General features: G+C 39.2%; 2 protein-coding genes across 5 annotated transcripts in view; one reads left to right on the top strand and one right to left on the bottom strand.

Moving 5' to 3' along the window:
- LOC125240762 (PAN2-PAN3 deadenylation complex subunit PAN3) overlaps positions 1-13,935 on the top strand; it is a 36,943-nt gene extending 23,008 nt beyond the window's left edge. For both annotated transcript variants that reach the window (XM_048148826.1, XM_048148825.1), the window contains exons 7-16: positions 797-895; positions 1,615-1,851; positions 2,470-2,615; positions 3,238-3,359; positions 3,966-4,068; positions 5,753-5,889; positions 7,280-7,358; positions 7,970-8,085; positions 8,935-9,097; positions 9,567-13,935. In XM_048148826.1, coding sequence (XP_048004783.1) covers positions 797-895; positions 1,615-1,851; positions 2,470-2,615; positions 3,238-3,359; positions 3,966-4,068; positions 5,753-5,889; positions 7,280-7,358; positions 7,970-8,085; positions 8,935-9,097; positions 9,567-9,692 — 1,328 coding nt within the window. In that variant the 3' untranslated portion in view covers positions 9,693-13,935. The remainder of the gene's footprint in view (positions 1-796; positions 896-1,614; positions 1,852-2,469; positions 2,616-3,237; positions 3,360-3,965; positions 4,069-5,752; positions 5,890-7,279; positions 7,359-7,969; positions 8,086-8,934; positions 9,098-9,566) is intronic.
- Positions 13,936-22,192: 8,257 nt separating this feature from the next.
- The window catches only part of LOC125240890 (protein NDRG3), a 112,330-nt gene continuing 109,655 nt past the window's right edge, over positions 22,193-24,867 (bottom strand). For 2 of the 3 annotated variants that reach the window (XM_048149043.1, XM_048149045.1), the window contains one exon: positions 22,193-23,362. In XM_048149043.1, the coding sequence (XP_048005000.1) occupies positions 23,232-23,362 (131 nt within the window). In that variant the 3' untranslated portion in view covers positions 22,193-23,231. The remainder of the gene's footprint in view (positions 23,363-24,867) is intronic. The other variant, XM_048149044.1, reaches the window with a different exon arrangement.

Raw genomic sequence — 24,867 nt, 5'->3', positions numbered from 1 at the left:
CAATACGACAAGCACAGAGCAAGTTTTCCTTCAAACGTCAATTACGTAAACACTTCTCGCAGGTACACCAACGTTGTTAGACAGTAATGGTTAAATGAGTACTATATATATGTATATTATACATTTTAGTTAGTTTATGTATGTATATGATTGTACTTATTTATGTATGTATATTGATGATGCATATAGTATTTAGATAGTGACTTATATCTATTTAAATTTCTGTTTTATTTTCCGCACCAATTGTAAGTTTCTGTTTGGTCCAATGGTTGACTGGTAGAGAATGCCTTAAGGCATTAAGTTCGCCATTTGTACTTTATGTTGTGCAATAAAGGTTAAATAAATAAATAAGCCATACCTAAGAAATGAGAAATGAAATTCCTAAAATAATTAAAAATATTGGATTCTTTCGATTTTTTCAGATATTGCTTTCAATCTCAAGCATTAAGCATTACACAAGCTTTAGGACGAAACTTTCCAGAAACACTTTTGGCAGCCCCTACCTCTAAATCGAGTTAGTAGCCTGTAAAGTAAGAAATGTCGGCCGAGGCGGTGCCGAGGTCAACAAACATGTGATCTGAGGCTTTCTTATTTACTGGCGAAGGTGTGTATATTATTTTTCTGTTCGACGGAGCCGAGAAGCGGTGACTTCATATAGCGCAGCGGTCTGAAATTTGACGCTTATCGGCCGGAGGACAGAAAAATATATTACGCCATCCGGTATAGGTTTACACGAGTAAATTGGAATGTCCAGCTTCCTCTTCATATCGTATTATGAATGAATTTTTGTTGGCAGGCCTCGCAGCGACCTTCTACATGCCGGAGACCATTCGGCAGGAGATCTACCAGCGGAACGAAGAGGTGTTCCTGCAGACTGATCTGCGGCAGTTCCCAGGTGGGTTATGTGGTCTAGCACAGAATTATAGTACTTATTTATATCGTACATACATTATATCCATTTAGTAAAGAGCAATAGGCTACTAGACATATGGAATTTGGCACAAGAAATTATTGTTTTCTGTGGTATTTGACATAAGACACCAATGTTTATAGATTTTGGGTATTCAAAGTGTACTACGTATTTTCGATTTTAAATATGTGTAATGTGATAATATTTTTTTAACTTTGACCACCGAAAACGTTATAGAACCGTTATAGAAGTGACGTTATAGAACCTAACTTAACTTCATGTCGAGTTAATCAGTGACATAATGAACTTTATGCCTCATACTTAAAAGGCCAGAAAATTTTGTGTTCAATTCTACTGAAGTAATGCACAGACAATCTATAGATGTTGTTTTTGCCTGATTAAGTGAAAGTATACTTTAAAAATGTTTTTTTTTTGCGGTTTTGAAGCCATAATAAAATATGGTAATCTTTTTTTCGGTTAATTCGACTTTAAAAAAGTGTCAAGCAGCCTCTTGATATGAAAATATGCTCAACCAAAAGCTTAAAGGCATTGGTCGAGCTAGTAAGCTATGAGCTATCGGCTATAAAAACGAACAAAAGATAAGCACTCCCGTGAAAATAAAAGAGACACGGCGATATAACATCGCGTGTTTCTGTTGGGCCCACACCTTAGCTGTTTTAAATGTCTCACGTCATTCCCATCAGATCTACCAGAGAACGTGGAGATGTACTCTGAGCTGACGCCGATCGAGTGCACCCCGCACTCCCTAGCCACGTCCTACCGCGCCACGCACCGCCAGAGCGGCGAACACTACGCGCTTCGCCGCCTGCACTCATACTCCAACGTGCCTACCAAACGGCTCGAGATGTGGAAGAATATCGACCACCCGAACGTGGTCCGGCTGCATGAGTGCTTCACTACCAAGGCGTTTGGTGACCACTGTAAGTTGACGCTTTAATCCAGCATTCTGTAGGTGAGTTGAGTGGCGAATGCTCCTCGCTGCGCCGCCTGCATTCATACTCCAACGTGCCTACTAAACGGCGACGAGAGAGACTGGATAATGATAGCCAAAAAAAATTAAGAATTTTTAACGACAATCTACACGTTATTTATAAGATTCTAACCGTACTTAAACAGTTATTGTTAGCGTTTTATCGATCGTGATCTGATTATAACCATTTGCAATACTTTGACAAGCCAAGCGCCTACTCTGAAACTCTGAGTTTTATAATACCAAAGAGGATTGAGTATTAAAGAGAGTTACTGTCAAATTAAAATGTGTAATCACAGTGCATAGACTGCCATCTCTCGACAGAGGCTTAAAACTTTTGAACCTTAGTTTTGACAATTTGGGCCATATTCTTAGCTTGATATGTTTTAAAATGTCAAATATTTATATTAGCGCCATCTAGCCGAGCGTACCCCAAAGGTGTATCGCCATCTAGCTCACCGTACCTTTTTCTGTATGGTTTTGGGGTACGTTTTTTTCTTAGACTTTATCGGTCTATACGAAGTTATATAGGTCTTTGATAATACTGATTTGTAATGTTATTTGACAGCGATGGTGTTAGTGTACGACTACCACCCGGCGTGCGTGACCGTCATGAACAAGTACCTCTCCGGCGGCAGCTCGGCGCCCGAGGGCAACACCTTCCACGACCCGTTCAGCTCCGACCCGGACGCGCCGCGCCCCTACACACACCAGGTACTTGACTGTCTAGGGCCCGACTATTATATACTTATAATAGCCGGTCAACTGTCTTAGTAGACTGTATTAGCTCAGCGGTTCCGTAAACATGTCAAATAAATCGGGATTCTTTAGAATTGTATGTGCCTTATTGCGATCTTAAGTCTCATGGTACAGTTACACGTTTGGAAAGAAAACAGCGAACAAAAACAACAGACAAACAATAGACTTCGGTGTCGGTTTTTTCGGAAAGCAAAGGGATGTTGGACAAATGGAAGCATGGAGATGCCATTTTTGTGTTCGGTGGTGTTTATAAATGGACCAGCGTCTTTTGAGCATTGACTATGGATAATGATATAGCTGCGCATTCGAGCATAGAATCGTTTAACACATTCACTACCAAACAAAAAATGGAAAATGGAAACCAGACGTTATCTACATATAACCGCCCACTTGTATGGCGAGAATCCGCCCAGCGGGTTGTCCGGTATCTGAGCAAAGTTTAGGTACGCCTACCAGGTGGGTTTTTGGTGTCGAACGTGTTCAACGCTGACGCTCGAAAGACGCTACTATGTGGTTACCTTGTAACATGCCCTTAACAAAAAACAAACCAGTCATTAACCGAAATTGTATTTTGCAGAAAAACGCCATGTTGCGTGCAGTGGCGTGCGGCGCTCTGCTCCCGGAGGCGGTGCTGTGGAGCCTGCTAGTGCAGCTGACGGCCGCGCTGCGCGCCATACACACCGCCGGACTGGCTTGCAGGTACATTCTAATTCAGAGCAAGGTAAGCTGGCGAGTGTTATGTGCCCTATACACCACACACCACCAATGGCGCTAATCCCACAGGTATGTACTATCAACTGCAAAAGTGCATGGCGAATTTCTCCATTCACTTTTGCAGCCGGTAGTACCTAGATACCCTCGATTTTGATTGATTGTAAAATATTTTTATCAATAAATAAATAAATCAATCAATCAATCAATGTATCCCCATCGTTTTGTATGAAAGTATTAGCTTATCTGCGCCAGTTAGGGTCAAAGCATAACACGAAATTAAAAACACATTTTAACAATCTACATATGAAAACCTACCTACGTAATTTGGTCAGGTCTGTATCGACGTTTTAAAAGTATTTTGGACTTTAAACGAGCAAGAGTGACTACTACTGAACGTGTGAGCTCCATCTTTGACTCACTTCACTTTCCTTCAGGTATGACTTGGGTCAATAAGATCAGTGTAAAAAAGAGAGAAAAAAAAGAGTATGAGTTGTAATAATTTTCTTCATTGTACAGTAAACTAAATCGCTTTTGTTATTTTTACTATGTTATGCGTGAATACTAGGTTTGTATACTCGAATCTTGTTCCAGAAACCTGGACCCCACGAAGGTGGTGATGAACGGGTGCCGCGTGCGCGTGGCGTGGTGCGGCGTGGCCGACGCGCTGCACACCAACACCAACGACGTGGGGCAGGTGGGTCGCTAGTCCAGTCACCAGCCTGAACCATCAGAACCCACGAGTAGGTAGTAGTAGTAGTAGGTGGGTACGGTAGGTACTGAAGGTAGTGGGTGCCGCGTGCGTGTGGCGTGATGCACACCGACACCAACGACGTGGGATAGCTGGATCAGTAGTCGAGGTTTGTTGCAGGACCTTGACAAAACCAGGACCGTTTATCACATCACTTTTCCGAGAAAGTAACATCTCACTGAGATGTCACATCATACATCACTCGAAACGAAACGTTACGCGGCCTTGGACAGCGCTCGGTCGGCACCATCACAGTCATCACAGATATCAACAAGGCTACGCATCTCATATCAGCGCGTAGTTCCATTACATGTTGCTTTTTGTCACCGCTACGTGAATTAAGTATATTTTTATAACTCTTGTTAATCATAAAATTTGCAAATGGTTACTTATACTTACTGGATCATACGATACCACTACCACTCTGATACATACATGTGCGTAAAAGATAAATTATTAGCCGCGAAAGTCAACTAAACATTTCACAACAATAATAATAATATGTTTTGTTTTCGGCGCGCCCAATTTCACAGACAAAATTACTCTGTTTACCCGCATCCACAAAATGATTATAAGAAATGATAATAATAAAATAAGCTCTATGGGGACGCATTACAGTTTTTTAAATCTTTTGGACTGTTATAAAATCATATTCGCAAGCGAAATTTGCAACTACGTAAACCCGACCGCGTTCAGCTGAGTGGCGCGTTCCGAAGTCTTCCGGAAATAGCCGAAAGCATCGTATGATATTTTGATGGTTAGAACGAGAGCGACCGAGCGCTTAGTGCGGCGCGTGTGAGCGCAAGAGCGAGATAAGAAATAAGAAAGTAATAACTGTAAGGCCGTTTTCACATTATCCGATCCGATATCGGATGTCGGACGGATTTCAATAGAAAAAATCCAAGATGGCGTCTGTAATGTATGGAATATCGGTCCGACATCCGATATCGGATGGGATAATGTGAAACCGCACTAATAAGTGATGATTTCAAACATCTCAGTTGTTACACCATTATAGTTATCACATGGGGCATTTGCGTTCGGGTGATACGTAATGCTAGAGGTGATGGTGGATTTCTCGGAGTGATACGTAATGCCATATTACGTGTTCAAGTGATATCACATTTGTGATATTACTCGCATTACTTACACATGTCTAGGTTTAGACCATTTTACGTTTTCATCTAAATCAATATAAATTCGTCCTTGTTCCAGATAAACCAGAAGGAAACCATTATAAAATCTATATTTCTACAGAGTTTATCAAGCAGGCGTTCTTAACCTTTTCAATACTGCCCCCTGCTGCTACTGTCAGCCCACCCCCATAAAATACCAGTTTTACTCCTACGGGAGTAATTATCCCATAAATTAGGAACAGCTGTTGTAAATAGCCATATCGCCTCAGCCGTGAAGCGAAAGTTAAGCTTGATTTCGTCTGCCAGCGAAGCGGACCCAACCCATTAAAAAGTTCGTTTTACTTTCGTTTCATTCCTGGCGAAGTGAAATGCTAGATGCAGTTAATTTTTTTTTAAATTGCCTAGGTCACCAGCGGCAGAAGTATAGCGAAGTCCTTAATATGTCCGCTCCGCTCCGTCCGTTAATAAGGTTAATCAAGCCCCCTTGTGCGCAGGCTCAGCAAGAGGACCTCACAGCACTCGGCCGCCTCGCGCTGGCGCTAGCGTGCCGCACCGTGCACTGCGACAACCTGCCCGCCTCCATGGACCTCGTCGCACGCACCTACTCCGCCGACCTCAAGAACCTCATACTGTATGATCTAATCTTTCTCATTATATACCGACCAGTGGCGAGGCGTCAATACAACTCGCTTCCCTACGGGTTCCCTAAAATTCTCTAGTATCTGTAGAAGTTCATACAAAACATATCCCGAAAACCCCTCCGGCTTTATCGACGAAATATTTTGCGCCACGCCCCTGATATCTACGAACTTTAGGGTCCCCCCACATCTAGCGTCTCGCGAGCGTCGCGTCGGGCCAACTGTATGGGCAAAGCCTGACGCCGCGTCGACGTCGCGTCGACGCGGCGTCTTTTTCCATACAGTTGGCCCGACGCGACGCTCGCGAGACGCTAGATGTGGGGGGACCCTTAATTTTATGGCTCAAAGATGAAACTAAGTCTTAACATTTTAACCGCTTAGAATTTTTCATCGGGCGAGTTTGTGTCGTCGCCGGCAGTACGAAGTTACACGAAGATTGGTCTTGTTTATTAGACTACAGCCACAGTATAATAAAGAGTATTATCATACAGTATGGCCACTCCCGCTCCCCGCTGAAAGTGCCGCCCACCCCCTCTCGGTTACCTCAAAGTTACCGTCTGTCAAAAACGCGAACAGTCGACCTGCCATATTGCACTCATACAAGCATAGTACGCGTTCACGTACACGAGCTTAGACTGTGTGCTAGGAACGCGCCTCTTTCATATATTTAATCGCCAGTGTCCGAGGTGTGCTACAGCTATAATATTCTATGTCTTTTATGTACGAGTATATGAGACTACAGAGTTAAATCGTTTATGTCGTTACTTGACCAAAACAATAATACTAAACTTCTTTGTTTTACTACCACAACACAAGCTTTTCGGAACTTATTGTGGGACTTGTGTAAGAATGTCCACATAATATTTTTTACTTATATATTTAATCGTTGTTTACTTGAAATTTGGAAGCCATATTTTAGAGCAAAACGAAAGTTTTCTATATTTGTGTTATTTAGTTCGTTCCATGGATTTTGTATATCAATAAACGGAACACTAAAATCATGATCCACGTTCTACTTCAAAATACTGCAATAACAAAATTTAATAATAACTATCAGGTTTCTCGGTATTCATTTCAATTTCGTAGACCATGTGGGTAAACTCTCTCCTTTCCACATTTGACGTAATTTTAGCGGAGGGCCAGATTTACTTCAAAAACGCATTCTTACTACAGTTATGGCCATATCACTATATCACACTTTTATGAAGGGCCGGTGGAGGGCTCGATGACATCCTTTCTCGGGTCGTACTTTGCCTACCACTTTCGTAGACTAAAGTTGAACTTGTTATAAAAACGTAATTGAGCCCATCACTGAATGAAGGCTGAGGCCCCACTCGTGGCGAGTGCGGCGTCAGTGCGCTCGCTAACGCACGATGTGACTAGGTACCTGCTGTCCACGACGCCCGCGCGCCGCTCCGTCACCGACCTCATGCCCATGATCGGAGCCAGGTTCTACACGCAGGTATTACTCGATATTATCATAGTAGTTAAGGTGCTGCTACACGGGCAACACAATTGCCTGCAATTCACATACCATTGCATTTCCGCCCTTGCTCCATAGTTCGTTGGTGTATATTGAACAAACGCGGCAATTTTATGAGAATTGCTGGCAATTGTGTACCGTCGATTTACTTTATTTATCTACTTACTTATTAAATTGTTTATTTACATACCTTTATGACCATTTTTTACAGTTACAGTGAAAAGTACGATTTTTATATTTTTATTAATTCCTTTACTAAATCATTGTATACGTTCGTTGCAATAAATGTGTCAAATACCTATGTCCCTAGCCAGTTTCGTGTGCTTGCCACTCTTCTCACTTGTAAAATTCAACCTGTTAAAATTACTCTACACAATCTATAAATCAAATGGAAAGAGATTATTTTGTTTCACGCTACGACTATTAATTCGAATAAAAAAATTGCCTAATTAAATTTTACTTAACTGAAACGAGACCTAATTGCGAGCATATACAGTGGTACATACATAAAAATCTTGTTAGTTTAAACAAAATTATAAATCTTATAATCAAGTAGTTAAAGTTATAATCAGTATAAGTAATCTGCACAGGTGGAGGCGCTGGAGAGACGAGCGGACGCGTTTGAAGACCAACTCGCACGGGAGATCGACAACGGCCGTCTGCTGCGCATTCTGATCAAGCTGGGCGTCGTCAACGAGCGGCCTGAGTCAGTTCACACCTTTACCCAAACATAGCTACGTATAGTCTTAGTTGTCTGCACAAGAGGCCATAGAGAGACCAACTACCGCGGGAGATCGACAACGGTCGTCTTCTGCGCGTCCTGATCAAGCTGGGCGTCGTCAACGAGCGGCCTGAGTCAGTGGCAAGCTTTTACATAAACTTTAACTTTTCGACGCCGTGTCAAACAAACGATGTCGCTCAGATGGTACGCCAGCGAAGTGTCAAACACAAAACTGAAATTGTATCTGTATGCACTGCAGTTTATTGTAGGTCTGTAGTATACGGCTGATTAAACCGCCTTTGACATTGGACTTGCTGTTCTTTGTCCGTCGTTGGCGTCAAAAAGTTAAATATAGTTAAGGCGATAAAGAATGCACATCGGTTTTTTGTCTTCGTAGAGCGTTGTCTCTTTGCTTATTTGACGTTAATTGTCTCTTTCCACAGACCGATGTATTCTTTATCGCCGTTTACTGTATGGATATTGTGTTCTACATATTTTTTACAACACGAAGCTTTTAGGTAACGACAGCCGTACCAATAAATTACAAATGTATAAAAGCGCGTGAACGCGATTTCTTTCTGTTGTGATCGATACTAATGACAATGAGGAGGCACACTGACATTTTATCCCGCCAGGCGGCGCCTGTGCAAGTGTTTTGCCATGTCATTGTCATTAAGTCGATTGAGAGAGAGAGAGAGAAAAAAAAATTCTTCTCGCTCTCACGTATGACATTCTTTATCTGTGCAATTGATCTGTCATAACACTCATAACATTTGAGTGTGCCTCCTCATTTCAGCTGATATATTCAACCTAACACGTTACTTGTGTACCCAGACTGAACATGGACCCGGCCTGGTCGGAGACCGGCGACCGCTACATGCTGAAGCTGTTCCGCGACTACCTGTTCCACTCGGTGGGCGCGGACGGGCGGCCGTGGCTCGACTATGCGCACCTGGCGCACTCCCTCAACCAGCTGGACGGCGGCTCCTCCACCCGGGTCAGTACACACGCACCGGGGACCACGTGCTGACGCGACTACTGTTCCACTCGGTGGCGCCATTACACCACTATTTCATATTTTACTTACAAGTCATGAAAGGCGACACGGAAAGGAGTCTACATTCGAAGTGTAGAGCTCTTACGTACTCAACTCGAATCGTATGAAGTATGGTTGGCTCGTCAACTTTCGGCGTAAGTGTGTCCTCATTACAGATTGAATTTTGGCTGTCATCTAGTAACTAAGTTACTGCAACACGTTTCGGACGACAAAGTCGGAGGACCTTGTGGGATATCAGAGTTTCACTTTCAAAACTAGCATAATGCCTTAGAATAAATAAACTGATCGTGGCAGTCAGAACACGAATAATATAATTGTTCTCTGTTTATTTCCTGAAATGCCTTTCGCGTCTAAGTATAGATTATTCGTATTGGAACAATAAGCATTGATTTCCATATTGTGTCGACAGGTGGAGCTGATGTCGCGCGACGAGCAGAGCGTGCTCGTGGTGTCGTACGCGGAGCTGAAGCACTGCCTCGAGCAGTCGTTCGACGAGGTGACCCAGGCCGCCTCCACCTCGCACCTCACCAACTAACAGATCTCACACCAGCCAGTTAGGTGAACGTCTGTTTCATCGCCCTAACCCGAACTAGGACTGCGACTGTCCGTTTTTGTCTGTGCTATAATCTGTTCTTTTAGATTTTCAAATAAATGTAAACTAACACGATCACGTGACTCCTACATTATATCATTGGCTGAATGACCGTGTCTATTGGGTTCTGTTAGTTCCGATTTATTCAAAAATCTGAACGGATGGTTTTTAAGGATCTCTCAGGAGTTTTATGTAACAAATGGAATAGTAACAATCAATAAATTTAGCAGATTGCTGGATACAAGTTACAAGAATTTACACACGAGTGTATTAAAGTAAATAATACAAGGATGTTGAAAGATAATCTTGTAATAACTGATTTGCTACGTATGCAACTCTTAAATTAATTTACTTCTGAAATTGTTAATTTATAAACTAATTGTTAATTGGTACTTTACTTTTTTGTATTATTTACCTACATGAGTAGGAACACTGGCCAGGTACTTTACCGCGCACTGATGGCCAGTTTGTTTTATAATTATTTATGAACCATATGAATGTGTGTTGAGTCGCAGTTCTTCATAAAATGTTTAGTCGAATACTACGGACAACGTGATTCATCAGATAACGATTGTCAGTTGTTATTACGAATCTTCGAATCGAACTTTCTGCGAACCAGCGAAGGTTGCGTACTGCTAAGGAAATTCAATTTAGAGCTACTTTTTATTAATCGCCTTGGCAATTAATATAAATTTCACGAGACTTATGTCGTCAATGTGGCAGAGCGAATGTGGCCCAATATTTGAATTTGTGGACAAGGCAAAATTTGTCACGCGCTAAAATGAATATTTTACGCAATTTTACGAAATTGACATTTAAACTAGGTTTATTAGAAGATGCTTTAAAAACAGTACAAATACGGCTGTCGCTCGCGACCTTTGTGTTCACCGTGCAATATGAAAAATTTGAAAATATCCTATTTTTGTAATAAAATATCAGTAGACCTGAAGTTCTGTCAATGTACAGGAACCCACGGCATTTTTGTTTGTGCAAGAACCAACTGCTCGTTATGAAAAGCTTACTTTGCAAAGACTTTGTCTGTATTGATACATTGAAAAAATGTGCAATTAGTATAAAAAAATTAGATGTAAGGAGATTATTTTTTCTTCCATTTATTCTATGTTTGAAAGCTCCAGTATGGCAATAAATACTCGTGGTTAAAGGTGTGTAAATATGTAAGCAGTTTTGCTCGATGCCTGTGTCCCTTTACATTGGCAGACACTTCTATGCGAACTTGCGAAGGTCTCTAGTGAGAAATTATACTAAATGAGGAACTGACCAAATGTGTCCCCGGATATATTACGAAACGACAATAAAGTGTCAAACTGGACTACAAAGTTATCGTTGCCGTTACGAGCGACGCTCTGCTAGGCTTGTATCTGGGCATGAGGCTTTGTCCCGCGTCGATAACTTTGAGCGATATTGTGATAGCACCAATGACACTAAACATCATGTAATTACTCGTGTTATGCTATTGTACTTATTCTCAGTTTAAACATGATTGAGGTAGAATGAAGTAAGACAAATAAGAATGCTTACGAAGAAATACGATGGCAAAGATTTTGCACTAAATCTGTATGTCTGGTACATAAATTGATATGATGACGAGGAATGCTTAATACGTTGTAAGTTTTTAATTTATTTCAGTTTACTTTGCGCTGACTTTAAACTTTTATAGGTAACATCGAGTCAATGAATGAGAAATGCAATACGAAGTATAATTTTACCATCTGACATTAGAGAGAGAGGGCGGACAAGAGCGCCGCGACGGTTTCTTGTCCGCCCTTATCTAAAATATCTAATTGATATTATTAGAAAATGACGAGTAAATTATCTTGCGTGCGACTTGATTTCCTGCGTTACTCTGCTAAGCCTACAGAGGCTTTTCGAATTCTGAGCCTTGTTTTATTTGATAGACATAGCGTTTATTAATGCTCTTCTATATATGTATACGATTACATAACCTAAATTATTGTTCATATCATCACATGATACAAATCTACCAATGCTGTCTTAGTGAGTTGGTGCTATTACTTATGTAAGTCCAGTTCATATTTCACCTATATTGAGCAGCCGCCTGAACAAACGCAACAAACATTCCATACTAACCGAACAAGAGCGACACGTTGAGGGGAGTCAGTGTGTTCGCGTCTCGAACGTAATAGTTTACGTCAAACTGAGGTTTTGCGTGAGAAATGAGGGTAAATCTAAAAGATATCATTCGATGCGTAGAAGCGATGCTCATAAAGCAATAAGTTGTACACACCGAACATAATCAGATACCTATCGCGGAGTTGGGCCAAACACCCAAAGCTAAGAACACACTGTGTTCCGTTTCATGCGGTTTCAGTCTTGTAAATGCGTGCGCTTATGAAGCATGCTGTTCTGTAACTTTAATTTAATCAAGGCCGCGGCTTTAAATGCTGTACTGACCCTAATGAGATGAGTATCGCTTCTATTCCGTTAAATTCTTATGTCGGCATGGGATCGGGTTTTACCACGGACGTAGCAACGGATACGCAACCGGATTGTCCCAAGGCGAGGTAAAACGCGTGCAAACTTTTCGTTTACACTAAGTAGTAAGCAAGTTTAAGTAGGTAAGCAACCTACAGCAGGTTACCTAATAAACTTGGCATAATATGTGACACCATAAATAAACGAATTAATAAGATAGGAACCTCGCTAACATCGAATCCGAAATGCACGTCGATAACAGTGGAAGCACCCGCTAGGCCCTTCTTAGGTATACTGCGAATAGCATTCTAACGTTAATGATATGCCGAGTAGATCTGAATTTGTATGTATTGCTTGGTGGGGCCCAAAATGAATGAACAATACCTAATATAAAACCAAGAACAATGAAGATTAGCTGTAAGAAACAATGTGAATCCTTTCTAACATCCTCTGCTAAACCTCTCAAATTTTATTTTCAAATACTCAAGTCATTGTTTATTTGACTTTCAGAGAGTTCGAAGATTTAAAGGAAATTAAGGTACATTCTCTCGTGTTTTTTTATCTTGAAATTTAATATAATATTCAGTCGATGCCATCCACGGCATCATTTGTTTAGCAGGTATGCTACAAAGGAACAAAATGACCAATATAACGTCGCCGTCTCAAAGTTCTGATGTTGATAATCTTTGCGTAAGCAAATTTAACCATCATAGCTTTTTGGCAAGTCGACGATTAAACTGTTTGTGTGCTCTGGGCCCACCCGTTCTTAGAGTTCCTCTATAGCGGCGCGGTTTAGAAGAACGGAGCTATATCGATGGCAAAGTGCCATGAACTCCTAAGTACGAAAACCTAAGTAGTTGGGAGTTCATGGTACTTCACCGTCGTTATGTTGTTGATAAAAATAAAAGCAATACAATACAATAAACTGTTAAACGAGGCGCCGCTAAACGAGGCACTCTAGCGCATTATAAAATGTTATATTTCTTGCCACGTTATTTATGCCTATTGCTTACTATCAAATCTGATGCCCGTCTTGAAAGACGCCTTTAGCACAATGTTTGTAGAAGACAAGTAATAATAAACTAATTTATAAGAGTGGAGGAAATGGTTGTCTTCGAAAAAAGATGTGCGAGAGGGTCAAGTCACTTATGGGGTTAAGGGTGTGTCCGTTTCGCTATTAACTTGAGAGATAATGAATTGTGCTCAGTTGTCACCGACGAAACCGTCCGGCGAGGCGAGGAAACACACTCACGTGTAATAGAGAGGTACCGACGTGCGTTTTCGTGGCTGAGCCATGCCCTGTCTTTGGCGGCTGACACATACACTAAACTATGTATATAGTTTGGAAGATATAATGTTGTATATAAATGAGATGCTAGGTCCTATGCGTTACGTCCAGAAGATATTTTGATTTACTCAAAATAAAACTTATGTATAAAATAAAATAAAAAATTAAATATACCTTTTTCCGTGAGAAAGTATCTTTTAAACAATTACTAGACGTAGACGCCCATTGCTAGAAAGAGACGCGTGTGTGCTCATAAGTTTCCAGCGTACCGGACGCACCCCTGTGTATATTTTCGTATCCTGCGTCCGTTATATTACAAATTCCGATCTATGTATTGATGGCCAATGTTTCATTGTCTTGGAGTTATGAAACTTAAGAAGGAAATATTTTGAGATAATTATAAGTGTATATTTTTTTCTAACAAATAAAAGTTTTGAAATTATATTTTTTATTTTATTGACTGACCCCTTTTGTGTTTCATACGGGAATATTTGTGAGTGTGTTTAGTAAAACGTCCCACTTTGTCGGTTACCATCGAGGCGAGATTTACTTGTATCTTTATATGAATAAACTGACAAAGCAGCTTTATATCAATCGACAAAGTGGGACGTTTTCCCGTGCACACTCACATTTATTTTGACCTACGTGCATTGAAACCCTCGTAACGCTCAAGATCCCACATTCTGAACCAGTCTCTAGGTTCGTGGTTCAAATTTGGAATCTTTTGCTTGCTCGGGTACTACATATATTCCTATTTTGAATTAGCCGGAATTATTGTAAACAAAGGTGTGGCCGGCGCTATAAAAAAATTGCACCATTCGAGGTATTAAAATTGCCGATATTTTACAATAGTATTTTATACAATCGTGATATAATACAAAGCTTTTTAGTCGAGTACCATGTTTATGTACCATGTCCAGTACGGTACGAGAGTGAAAAGCTTAATTATCCTCCTAAGGGCCAAGGTCCTACCTATAGTACTTATTCAGTTCGATGAAATTTAAAATCATATTCAATTGGAACAGAGTCGCATTTGTTTTGTTTCGTTAAATTTTCAAACAAAGCCAAAATCAACTCTATTCCCTGGATTAAAGGTTCATATTTCAGTGGCAAATTCTGAATTTTTCATTTGTATGGCTGGGCCTTAGGAGGTTAAATTATACTCTGTCAAACAAGTCTGTCAGTAAATAAGAACAAAGAAAACTATAGGTATCCTTTTCTATAGCACCCTAAAGAAAAGGATGCATATAGTTTTCTTTGTACTTATTTACTGACAGACTTGTTTGACAAAGTATATATCACTATTGTATACAATACTTTTTCTACGAGTCATCATCTTCATCATCAATGGACGGAAATATCATCGGTAATTCATGCAAGTTAAAATTAATGTTAATAGCGTCGTTCACCGTTGTATCAACATCGAATTACCTAGCAACCAATTGTTTGTAAAAACCGTCTCTGATTGGCCGATAACGCGACAGATAAAAAAAAATGTGTTTCAGATGCAGAAAAATTTGCCAGGTATCGCAAATTAGTATAGACCAAGTAGCGGGTCGCTAAACATTATTGTTCAGCAACTTTCGAGACTGGGTCGGTATCAAAACGACCAGAACCACATAAAGACTTGATCGCAAAACGACCATATCTGCAAAAAGCCTTTATCTCGTAATGACTTTCTAGTAAAACGACCACAAAACATAAAGTCTGAATATCAGAACGGCTTACTCTCAAAATTACTTGTTCGCAAAAAGACCACCTCGTAGAAGGTATAGATCTTAAAATGCCCTAAGTAATAGCAAAATGACTAGATCGCAAATGAACTTAATCTCAGAATGGCATGGTAGCTGTCTTGTTAGTAAAATAGCATGAAATCATACCATCGTAATAAATAGGTACGTCTCGTGTTTCAACATTATAAAAGAGCCTGGAATCCGCTTTGGCACCTTATCCCAAGATTTTATTTCTACACTAGTTCTATGAAAGCGACTGCTGTTTACCATCATTTTATGAAACTTAAAAAATGTCCCTTTCCCTCTTTTCTCTTCCTGCAAAAACTAGGTAGAGCTACCTAGTAGATACCTAAAACATAATCCAAGTACCTACCTATCATGGCACAGACACGTCATTGTAAGGTTCCAGCAGAAACCCACGCTCATCCTGTTTATGGAGACTACAAAAGGAAGCCGAGTATCAATCCCTCAGTTGACGGAAATTAAATCGACGGATTTGATTTAGTTTGATGTTTTATAGTCAGTATTTTGTTCGTGTTGGTGTGGTAAAAAAGTTTGTGTTTCACTCGGTGGCAAAGTTTGTTTAACCTTCGTGCCTTGAAACCCTCGCAACGCTCAAGATTCTACTTTTTGAACCACTCGCTACGCTCGCGGTTCAATATTGGAATCTTTCGCATGCACGGGTATTAATATTGGCACGTGCGGTTAAACAACAACTTTGCCCCCTTGTAAAACAAATAAAGTTTTTCCTGTTATATGCAATTTAAGTTATAATAAAGTTTTTTTTCTATCTGAAATAAATATGTGTTTTATTGTCCAAGTATAGAAACCCCAGCAATTAATAGAAAAAAAATATTGTTTAGATCGTCTTTTTCAATCAAAGTTTCCTTAGTTATAGATATAATAGTTCCCATCAGGCTAGATCGACCTAGAGGTAGTGACCCTGCTCACGAAGCAAGATAAGTACCTATTTATCACAAACACAAACTGTCAGTCACAAACTAAATAGTAATTATTGTATTATCATAAAAGTGTGTGACAAATATTTACAAGACAAGTTTTTTTCTAAACATTTGCGTGGTGTTTATAACAGTTTTTAAGTGCTCTATTGTTTCTATTATAATAACGTTTACCAAAACAAAGATCATGACAGGCCACATGTAAGATTATCGGTGACACTTGGCCAATAAATAATGAATGCACCTGAGCGGCGGCGGATTAAGCGGTCGTCTCATCCTTCACGTGGTATTTTTGACAAAAACTCAAGAAATTATTTTTCCCATCCCCTTTATTAGGATGTATTTTAGAGTAATATGAGAAATTCTATTTAGTCACGATTTATTCGTTGGCGACTTTATACTCGTCCCAGTGCTCTTCAGTGATTTCGTATTTTGTGATTTTTGTGACCTTGGCTATGGATGACTAGAAATATATAACAGCATAACTTTTTTCGGGTGAGGCTCTGTTTTTGGTGCCTCTATTCCTTTTTCGTTTGGAGCTAGCCGCTGACGTTTGCGTGTGTGATTTATATATAAGACCCATTTTCCATCTCCAGTGATAAGATGGTCCAACCAGTTGAATGTGCGGCGAAAAGACAGAAGTTGTATGCAGATATCGGCATGGCGGTTTAGTTGATCTCTATCAAGTTCGTGCGGTATCCAAACACTGTATTTGTAGTTTTTTCCCAACTCGTGTAAATGTGTTTCTATAGTGACATGAGAGCAGCCTAACTCGGTAGCAAGAGTACGACTCGTTAGCCTCGGATCTCCTTCAATTAAGGTTTTTAATTTAGCTACATCAATCTTCACCGGTCGACCAGACTTAGGTTGATCTGATAATGAAAAGTCGCCACTACGAAACCGCTGGAACCATCGTTTCGCCGTGGCCTCAGACACAACTTCAGGAGCAACACGCTGACATATATTACGCACTGCTTCGGCGGCTGAATGGCCAGACTGAAATTCATATAGTAAGCAATGCCTTACATGCACTTTTAATTCGTCCATTTTCTTCCTTATATTAGCTCGGCGACAGCTAGTGAATGACTGACGAGAAACTGTGCGACTCGCCCTTTATATACTTTCGACCATAGAAGATTCTAAAACTCTCTCAAAAATTTTATGTGGAATTCAATCGATCGCTCATTACTTTCTTACCAACCCAATATATAATCACGCGCTAAGTTGCGGAATTTCATTATAAATATTTTTTAAATACTTTTCTGAACCGTATAATTAATTAATTACATGAGAATAACAGCATCCTCTCGACAATCATATATTTCTGGTCAGACTATAAAATGTTCATTCTTACAAATAGCAACAAATTAGTAAATACATTTATTTTGAATATGAACAGAAAACAGTTGGTTAGTAAAAATGTTGCATAAGATTGTTCAACTGGCCGGATTCATAAGCGGCAATTTATTTTGCGTTAGTCGTTTTGATACCATAAATTGTAGTCATTCCACTAGGAAGTTGTTTTAAGATCTAGTTATTTTGCTATTAGGGCATTTTAAGATCTTTACCTTCTACGAAAGTGGTCTTCCTGCGAACAAGTAATTTTGAGAGTAAGTTGTTCTGATATTCAGACTTTATGTTTTGTGGTCGTTTTACTAGAAAGCCATTACGAGATAAAGGCTTTTTGCAGATGTGGTCGTTTTGCGATCAAGTCTTTATGTGGTTCTGGTCGTTTTGAGAATCCAGTCGTTTTGATGCAGACCCTCGAGATATGTGGTAGTGAATATTAATGGCTAATTAAAACTGTCTTCAAATACGATAGTGCATAATAAGGTGGTTATAAATTTAATTATTGGTTTTTATTTTGACTTGCATGTCATAGGATCATAACATCAGTTATCGTGATCGATCGATTCACGATTTTAAATGTGTAATACAGTGATCGTTAATAACTGGTTAAAATTTATTTGTTTTTCTGTCGGCCCTTACTTTAAGAACCTCTGACTTAAGCTGCACGTGTTACTTTGATAGTGACAGCAGTTTGTTTACGTTTTTCCGTTCAATTCGTAATGGGAAATATTGGCACGTGTTCTTAATCAATAAATCCTTGCCTCTGCTTTCATCTACTGAATGGCAGCCCATCTCTTTAGCCATATCGTAATTTTGAGTAGGTATAAAGGATTCGTATACAGTGCGTAAACGTAATAAGGGCGATAAATGAAACCAGGCGTATAGTTCAATATTGTTATCATAATTAAGAGGTGTTATTGATTTACTCTTAATTTTCATCCCATAATGAATTTTTGAAAAAAATCTCAGCAGCAATGTACTGTAAACGTGGTTGCGATGACAATCAATGACAACTGTCAACGAGCGTTTCACGGGAGTGTGTTTGCATTACGTTGCGGGCCGAATTAATTTGTATGGATAAAAAAATATTTCAATTTTAAGTAAAAGTTATCTAATTACATTTTATACGTCCTATACTCACACAGAGAACCTCCTATAGAGTAGCAATCTTGTATATTTTGTTCGCGATACGAGTCACCAGTGCCAGGGGTGCGAGGAGCGGGCGGGGAATGTGTTAAGCGCGCTGTGATTGGCCATTTCAAGGACGGCGGGCAGTCGCGCCAGATGAAAGGGACTGTCCCTCTCCCTCTACTGACGCGTAAGTGGCCAATGTAAGTTGACCTATGCCGGCTCTGAATAAATTATAAATATGACTTTTATGTGGAATGTACTGACGTCTGTTTTTAAATTTGAGCTTCTTGTTACCTTTCCACACCATTTCACACTACAGGTGGACATCTTTAAGACATCAAAATACCCTTTTTCATTTTTTTTACTGCGAAAAACACGCGCTGCTTTCGGGTCTGTTACTTGGTCGCTACTGATCGGGCACGGCGAGCGCCCGCGCTTATATCAGTGCAAATACTAGGAAGGCTGGCGACCGCGAGTCGTCTTGTAATGGATGTCTATAGGGGTTGGTCTGTGTATACTCACCATCGTTAAGAAGTTCGCCCGTATTAGGTTTACACCACGTTTACACCCTGTAGATAGGAGGTACAAGCACACACATTGCTCTCTTTTGGAGTCTGTCAAAGGCGTCCGGCCTTTCAGCATCTCAGCCCAAAGGAAAATTCGTTATGTTCAATTTCAATTCCAAGGCTCGGCCATTTGTGGACTAGCTTTTTCTTTAAAGTATTTCAATTTATAATTATTACTAGCTTATGCCCGCGGCTTCGCTCGCGTTAGAAAAAGACAAAAAGTAGCCTAAGTATGTCACTCTCCATCCCTTCAACTATCTCCACTTAAAAAATCACGTCAATTTGTCGCTCCGTTTTGACGTGAAAGACGGACAAACAAACAGACACACACTTTCCCATTTATAATATTAGTAAGTAAAGATTGTCACTCTTAAATGCAATAAAACAGTAATGTCCTTGTAAAATCACTTTTTATTAGAACCATAATAAATTCACACAATTTATAAACAGTTGTTGCTTGTTGACATATCGTTAAGAGCAAGTGTTGAAAACGGAATCCTAATAAAACAGCATATAATTGTGTGAGCTCCAAACAGTTAATTCGCCCCTTAGTTACCTAAAAATGAGTATCAGAACATTCAGAAGATGTGTAGTATGTGCGAGAACTAATCCGCTTTCTGACTATATGAACTACTCCAGTAGGTAATGTGTGACACGCGTTTTAATAGGTATACTTAATCAATTCCTTTATAGGTATCGTGGTACTTTGAGCGTCAAAGACTTTGTTTTATTGTCATGATTTCAGTGACCGCTTTCAACTTATAACAAAATAATCAATAAAGAATGATAGCCATTTTCTGGATATTTATTTTAAAGTACTTATTGTCAAAGCTTTACAAGCCGACGGCGAATTTCCTTTTTGGAGTCTATTCCACTTCGTGGTATCGTTATGTATATCCTCACGATAAATTGAATTTTAAAAGGTAACTGCTTATTTAAAAACCTAGAAACAATAAAACTTTTTTATTATCCATTGTACCTCTCTACAAAGCACATAGTGGAGCAGGCCGCGAGAGGCGGCGCGCGGCCGCGGCGTCCAGATGAGCAGCAAGGTTCCACACAACTGTGGGACTTTCGCAATAGGCTAGTTTCCTATACTTAAAATAAAATATTTTATGCAGTGCACGAAATAAAGCACCACATAATTTGATGAAAAATATGGACAGTAGTTATGTTTAAACATAATTTCTATTTAATAAGTCAAAGAGAAAGATATAAAGTAAATGAATTGACCGTGACTTCCTCAGTATTTCATAGTAATGTAATATTAGCAAATCGTTTTGACAGTTCTTAAAAAGAAGCTGATTTGACTAGTAGGAAACTAGCCTATTTGGAGAGCTTTTCTGCGGCACATCGGGACCCGCGATCGCGCGGCGGCCGCGGCCTGAACAGGTCCTAGTCAGATCTAGCTACAGATCGAGTTCTAACCTAACTACGAAGAGAAACGCTCACCCTCAATGCCACACGACACTGGCGGTTAACTAACTTAACACACGACAGTAGACACTATTCAAGTGTGTTATATTTTAAAATATAGTAAATCTCTTTGAACGTAATAGTGTTAAGCTAGTTACGCGCTCTCCTGGCTCAAGCGTGGCGGAGATTCTACGCTGGACAACGACACACTTAAATACTTAACATAATGATATCAATTGTAATGGAACAAGCGATCTCCTCTATATTTAAACATTTTATACTTATTAAAAGCAGTGAGTGATTTCAATAATCCAGATAACTAAAACTATCTTACTCGCAATTAATACTGATGAACTTAAACTAAAACAAAGATAAGTTTCCTCAGACGATTTGATCACAACACTTCGATTAAGCTGAAATAAACGAGTACAAAATATATTTAAACGTTGATTTACATACATCAAGGTGTTAATCATAGGCAAAACAATCTTCCAAAATGATTTTACGTTAAATAATCATTCTCAAAAATCTATCTTGGTCTTAACTTAGCACCCAACGAGGCTCTAGCGAACCGCCGACATTTCCTCTCACTCTAACGACCCTACAGCGAAAGAGACAACCGGTATTAATTTACAGTGAACAATACAATTACACACACATGAGAAACGTGTGAACTCACGCACACACATATATTTAAAGAGTTAATACTACTGAAATAGGTTGTCCGTCTCGCCGTTATGTGATCAAATTATGTATTTGTTTCGAGCGGCACAAAACAAATACAACGTAATATGCTTACTATGTATAGTTTATACCAACGGGTAATAAAATTATTTTAAAAAGGTAGTGAATAAGTGCACCTCGAACAAAGGGGTACGTGTGCGGTGGTTCGCGGAGCTCTTTACCATTGTCCCGGAATATTTACATTCCATCATCCTCACAAGATATGTACACTTACAACACAAATCTTTGGTTCCGTCATAACTTTAATGTTAACAACGTTTGTGATGCTACCTTACAAACTTTATTATACCTACCCTTCGCGGGCAGTGGCGGTACAGCCATATAAGCCCAAAAGCCGGGCTATTCGCGCGCTAATATTAAATTACGTACGACCGATGTACATCTGTTTTGCCGTGGCGCTAGTACTTCACTACGTTCAGCCACATAATTTAAGTTTAGTACCAATAAAACTATAAATAATTTGTTCCATTTAAGCAAAGAAACAACGCTCAACTTCAATCAAAGTTTTATTTGCGTTATTGTGCTCTTCTTCGTTTTCTTGTTATTAAGTGTTTAATTCGTTTAAAAATCCAATTGATGGATGAATTTGTTCATACAAATGCGTGGTAATTTAACGAGCAAGGTAAAGTTTTTTTGCCCAAAAACGAGACATTATTAAAAACGCCCGGCTTGTGTATTTCTCAGAATGCGGCGCGTAATAGAACATTTTGTAGGGCGTGAGTTCGAAAATTGAAGATTAACCAAAACGTACCTTTCGGCTTGCCTCACTTTGAAACCCTAGGCACGCCACTGTTCGCGGGCACTGTTATTCAAATAAATTACGTACACATGTACATCTATACTTACTTAGCCACATAATTTAAGTTTAGTACCAATAAAATATAAATAATCATCAAAGAACAACGCTCATAATCACATTTATGCCATAACATAATAATTTAAAGCTTTTTTGTATTAAAAATAAATATCAAGCGGTAGGAAACAAATCCACAATAATACTTCCGCCTTTCTTGCTAAACGCATACACGCTCAACATGGATTCTTGCAAATTTATGTCTTTATACTGAACAAAAATTATGTCTTCAAATATTTACTGAATCATGACGTAATACTGATACAATTAACAATGATGTGATGCTTAATATAACTATTATTTGCAAATTAAGATCATAGAGTGTATAGACAAGAAACTACTTTTTACAATATTCGCGGTTGAAGATAGAGGTCAAAAACCGCGTAACTTAGATAATCGTATAGGTCATCGTAGAACTACCTACTACTTTTTATTAGCGTATGTAGTTTAGTACCGTAAATTACGTTTCTGTCATTCAACATTATTAATTTCGATCGGGAGAATAGAGTTGGGTGTATGCGCTTAGGTCATGTTTATAAAAAACCACGCCGGCGCGATTAACTGAATAAAAAAAAATCAACGAGCAAAGTTTTCCGTCATAGTATGACTATTGACTATTATTACCAGCTATACAATCGTGCATCTAGAAGATTTCTCAACTGGGAATAAAACATGGCCTGTCACAAGATCGAGTCGATTCACAAGAGCTGGCACGAATGGAATGAATGAGTTAATGAAAATATGTAGGTATGTATGTATCACATTAACTAATACAATGGTGGACAGGTATCACTCATGAAATAAAAGTTACGTTCATTTCATTTGTGTCAGATTTCGTGAATTATCCTGTAACATAATCAAAATGAACTCGGTCATTCGGCCAACTCAATGGATAAATAATAGCATAGTTTCAGAGGCAATCATATTAAACTATGGTAATTTGTTAGTAGTGTCGCACCAGCGTGGCATGGAGTTAGGCGTCAACTGTTTAGCAGACGATGGCCTCCGAGATGGGGTTCTCGGTGATGCGGATGACGGGCGAGTGGCGGCACGGGCGGCGGCGCTCCACGTCCGACAGCCGGCGGAACAGCACGATCTTGGTCGGCGAGAGCGGCGCCACTGAAACCCAAACATTATTATTGCCTCGTCCCGAAAAAGTGAACGCGAGCAAAATTGCTCGACGCTGGCGCTTGTGACTTGTCAAGCGCCATAGATTTCATTATTCCTCATTCATGGCACTTATCGTCAAGCATCGATTTCGCCTATACAAATCTATTTCAGTGTGATGTTTAGAGATTGGAACAAATTTTGACTCCGTTAATGTTACGTAAATTGTATCACATTATTTGAGTTTAATTACTTTAAACTTCGGCTTTCGAATGAAATATCTTAAAATCAAAACAATATAGTAAAAAAATTACCTACACATTTTTCAACATCGCAAAATGTTAGTTAGGGTTTTTATAATAACTAGTAAAGGAAATATATTTATAATTTATATAAGTTCAATATTTGCTTAACTTTTTACGCCAACACTTCGTGGCTGCTATGGTTGTGACAGACATCGGATTCCGTGGGGCGAAACTTCTTGACAACTAGGGACTTCCTATATCGATAAACTCATGTATCGATACTAGTTCTATATACTTATGACCGCCCCCAACATTGTGTGTTTTTTGTAAAGTTCTGAAGACCAATATGAAATTCATTCATAGCGTCTAAAATAAATAGCGTCGAAACAAATTGTGACGAGTAAACTTTTAAAAACATTTTCAAAAAAAGAAGAAGAAAATTGAGTTCTTATTTTATAATATATATGTTATTTTTTTATACTACGTCGGTGGCAAACAAGCTTACGGTCCGGTGCGGTGGAAAGCGGTTACCGTAACCTATGGACGCCTGCAACTCAAATAATGTCACATGCGCATACTCTTAAAAAAGAACAGGATCTTAGAACTAGTATCGATAAATGAGTTTATCGATATAGGAAGTCCCTAGCTGTCAAGAAGTTTCGCCCCACGGAATCCGATCTCTGGTTGTGACTGAATAATTCTTACTTGAAAATATGCCTTTTATGAAAGGAATCTAATAGATTTATGTGATAACACAAATGACAGTAGATTTTTGATCTATGTTCTATATCAAACATAAATTCGGTCGTGCTAGCTAGTCAACTTATATAAAAAAAGTGGGAATAAGTACAACATAATAATATTAACACAATCCACATAAATAAAGCATAATAATATGTCGTGGTCGACGGGCGATTTTAAAAAACAATATTTATTGCATGAAACATATTTTTATAAAGACGTAGATTTATAGTCTTAGTTGAAATAGGAAAAGTCGTGCTACGAAAATAGATTTTCTTCACAAATCATGCAAAACGCAATCCACAAATAAGACAAGAACTATATATCTGCACAGCAACTTTACATACAGAAAGATAATCCTATATGCCACCGAACGGTGCTATTTGGTCGTCTTTTCTTTACAATATTATTCGTCAGAGAAAATGATCAGTCGACCAATCCCAGCTCATAAGGATTTATTTGGTAGATAAATATTTTATACAATTGACGTCGTATTGAAAATTTAAAAACGAATATTTTAATAAGATAGAT

Source organism: Leguminivora glycinivorella, chromosome Z (assembly GCF_023078275.1).
Source record: "Leguminivora glycinivorella isolate SPB_JAAS2020 chromosome Z, LegGlyc_1.1, whole genome shotgun sequence".
Taxonomy (NCBI): domain Eukaryota; kingdom Metazoa; phylum Arthropoda; class Insecta; order Lepidoptera; family Tortricidae; genus Leguminivora; species Leguminivora glycinivorella.
Note: the sequence above shows the minus strand (reverse complement) of the source record. Positions and strands in the feature narration are given on the sequence as shown.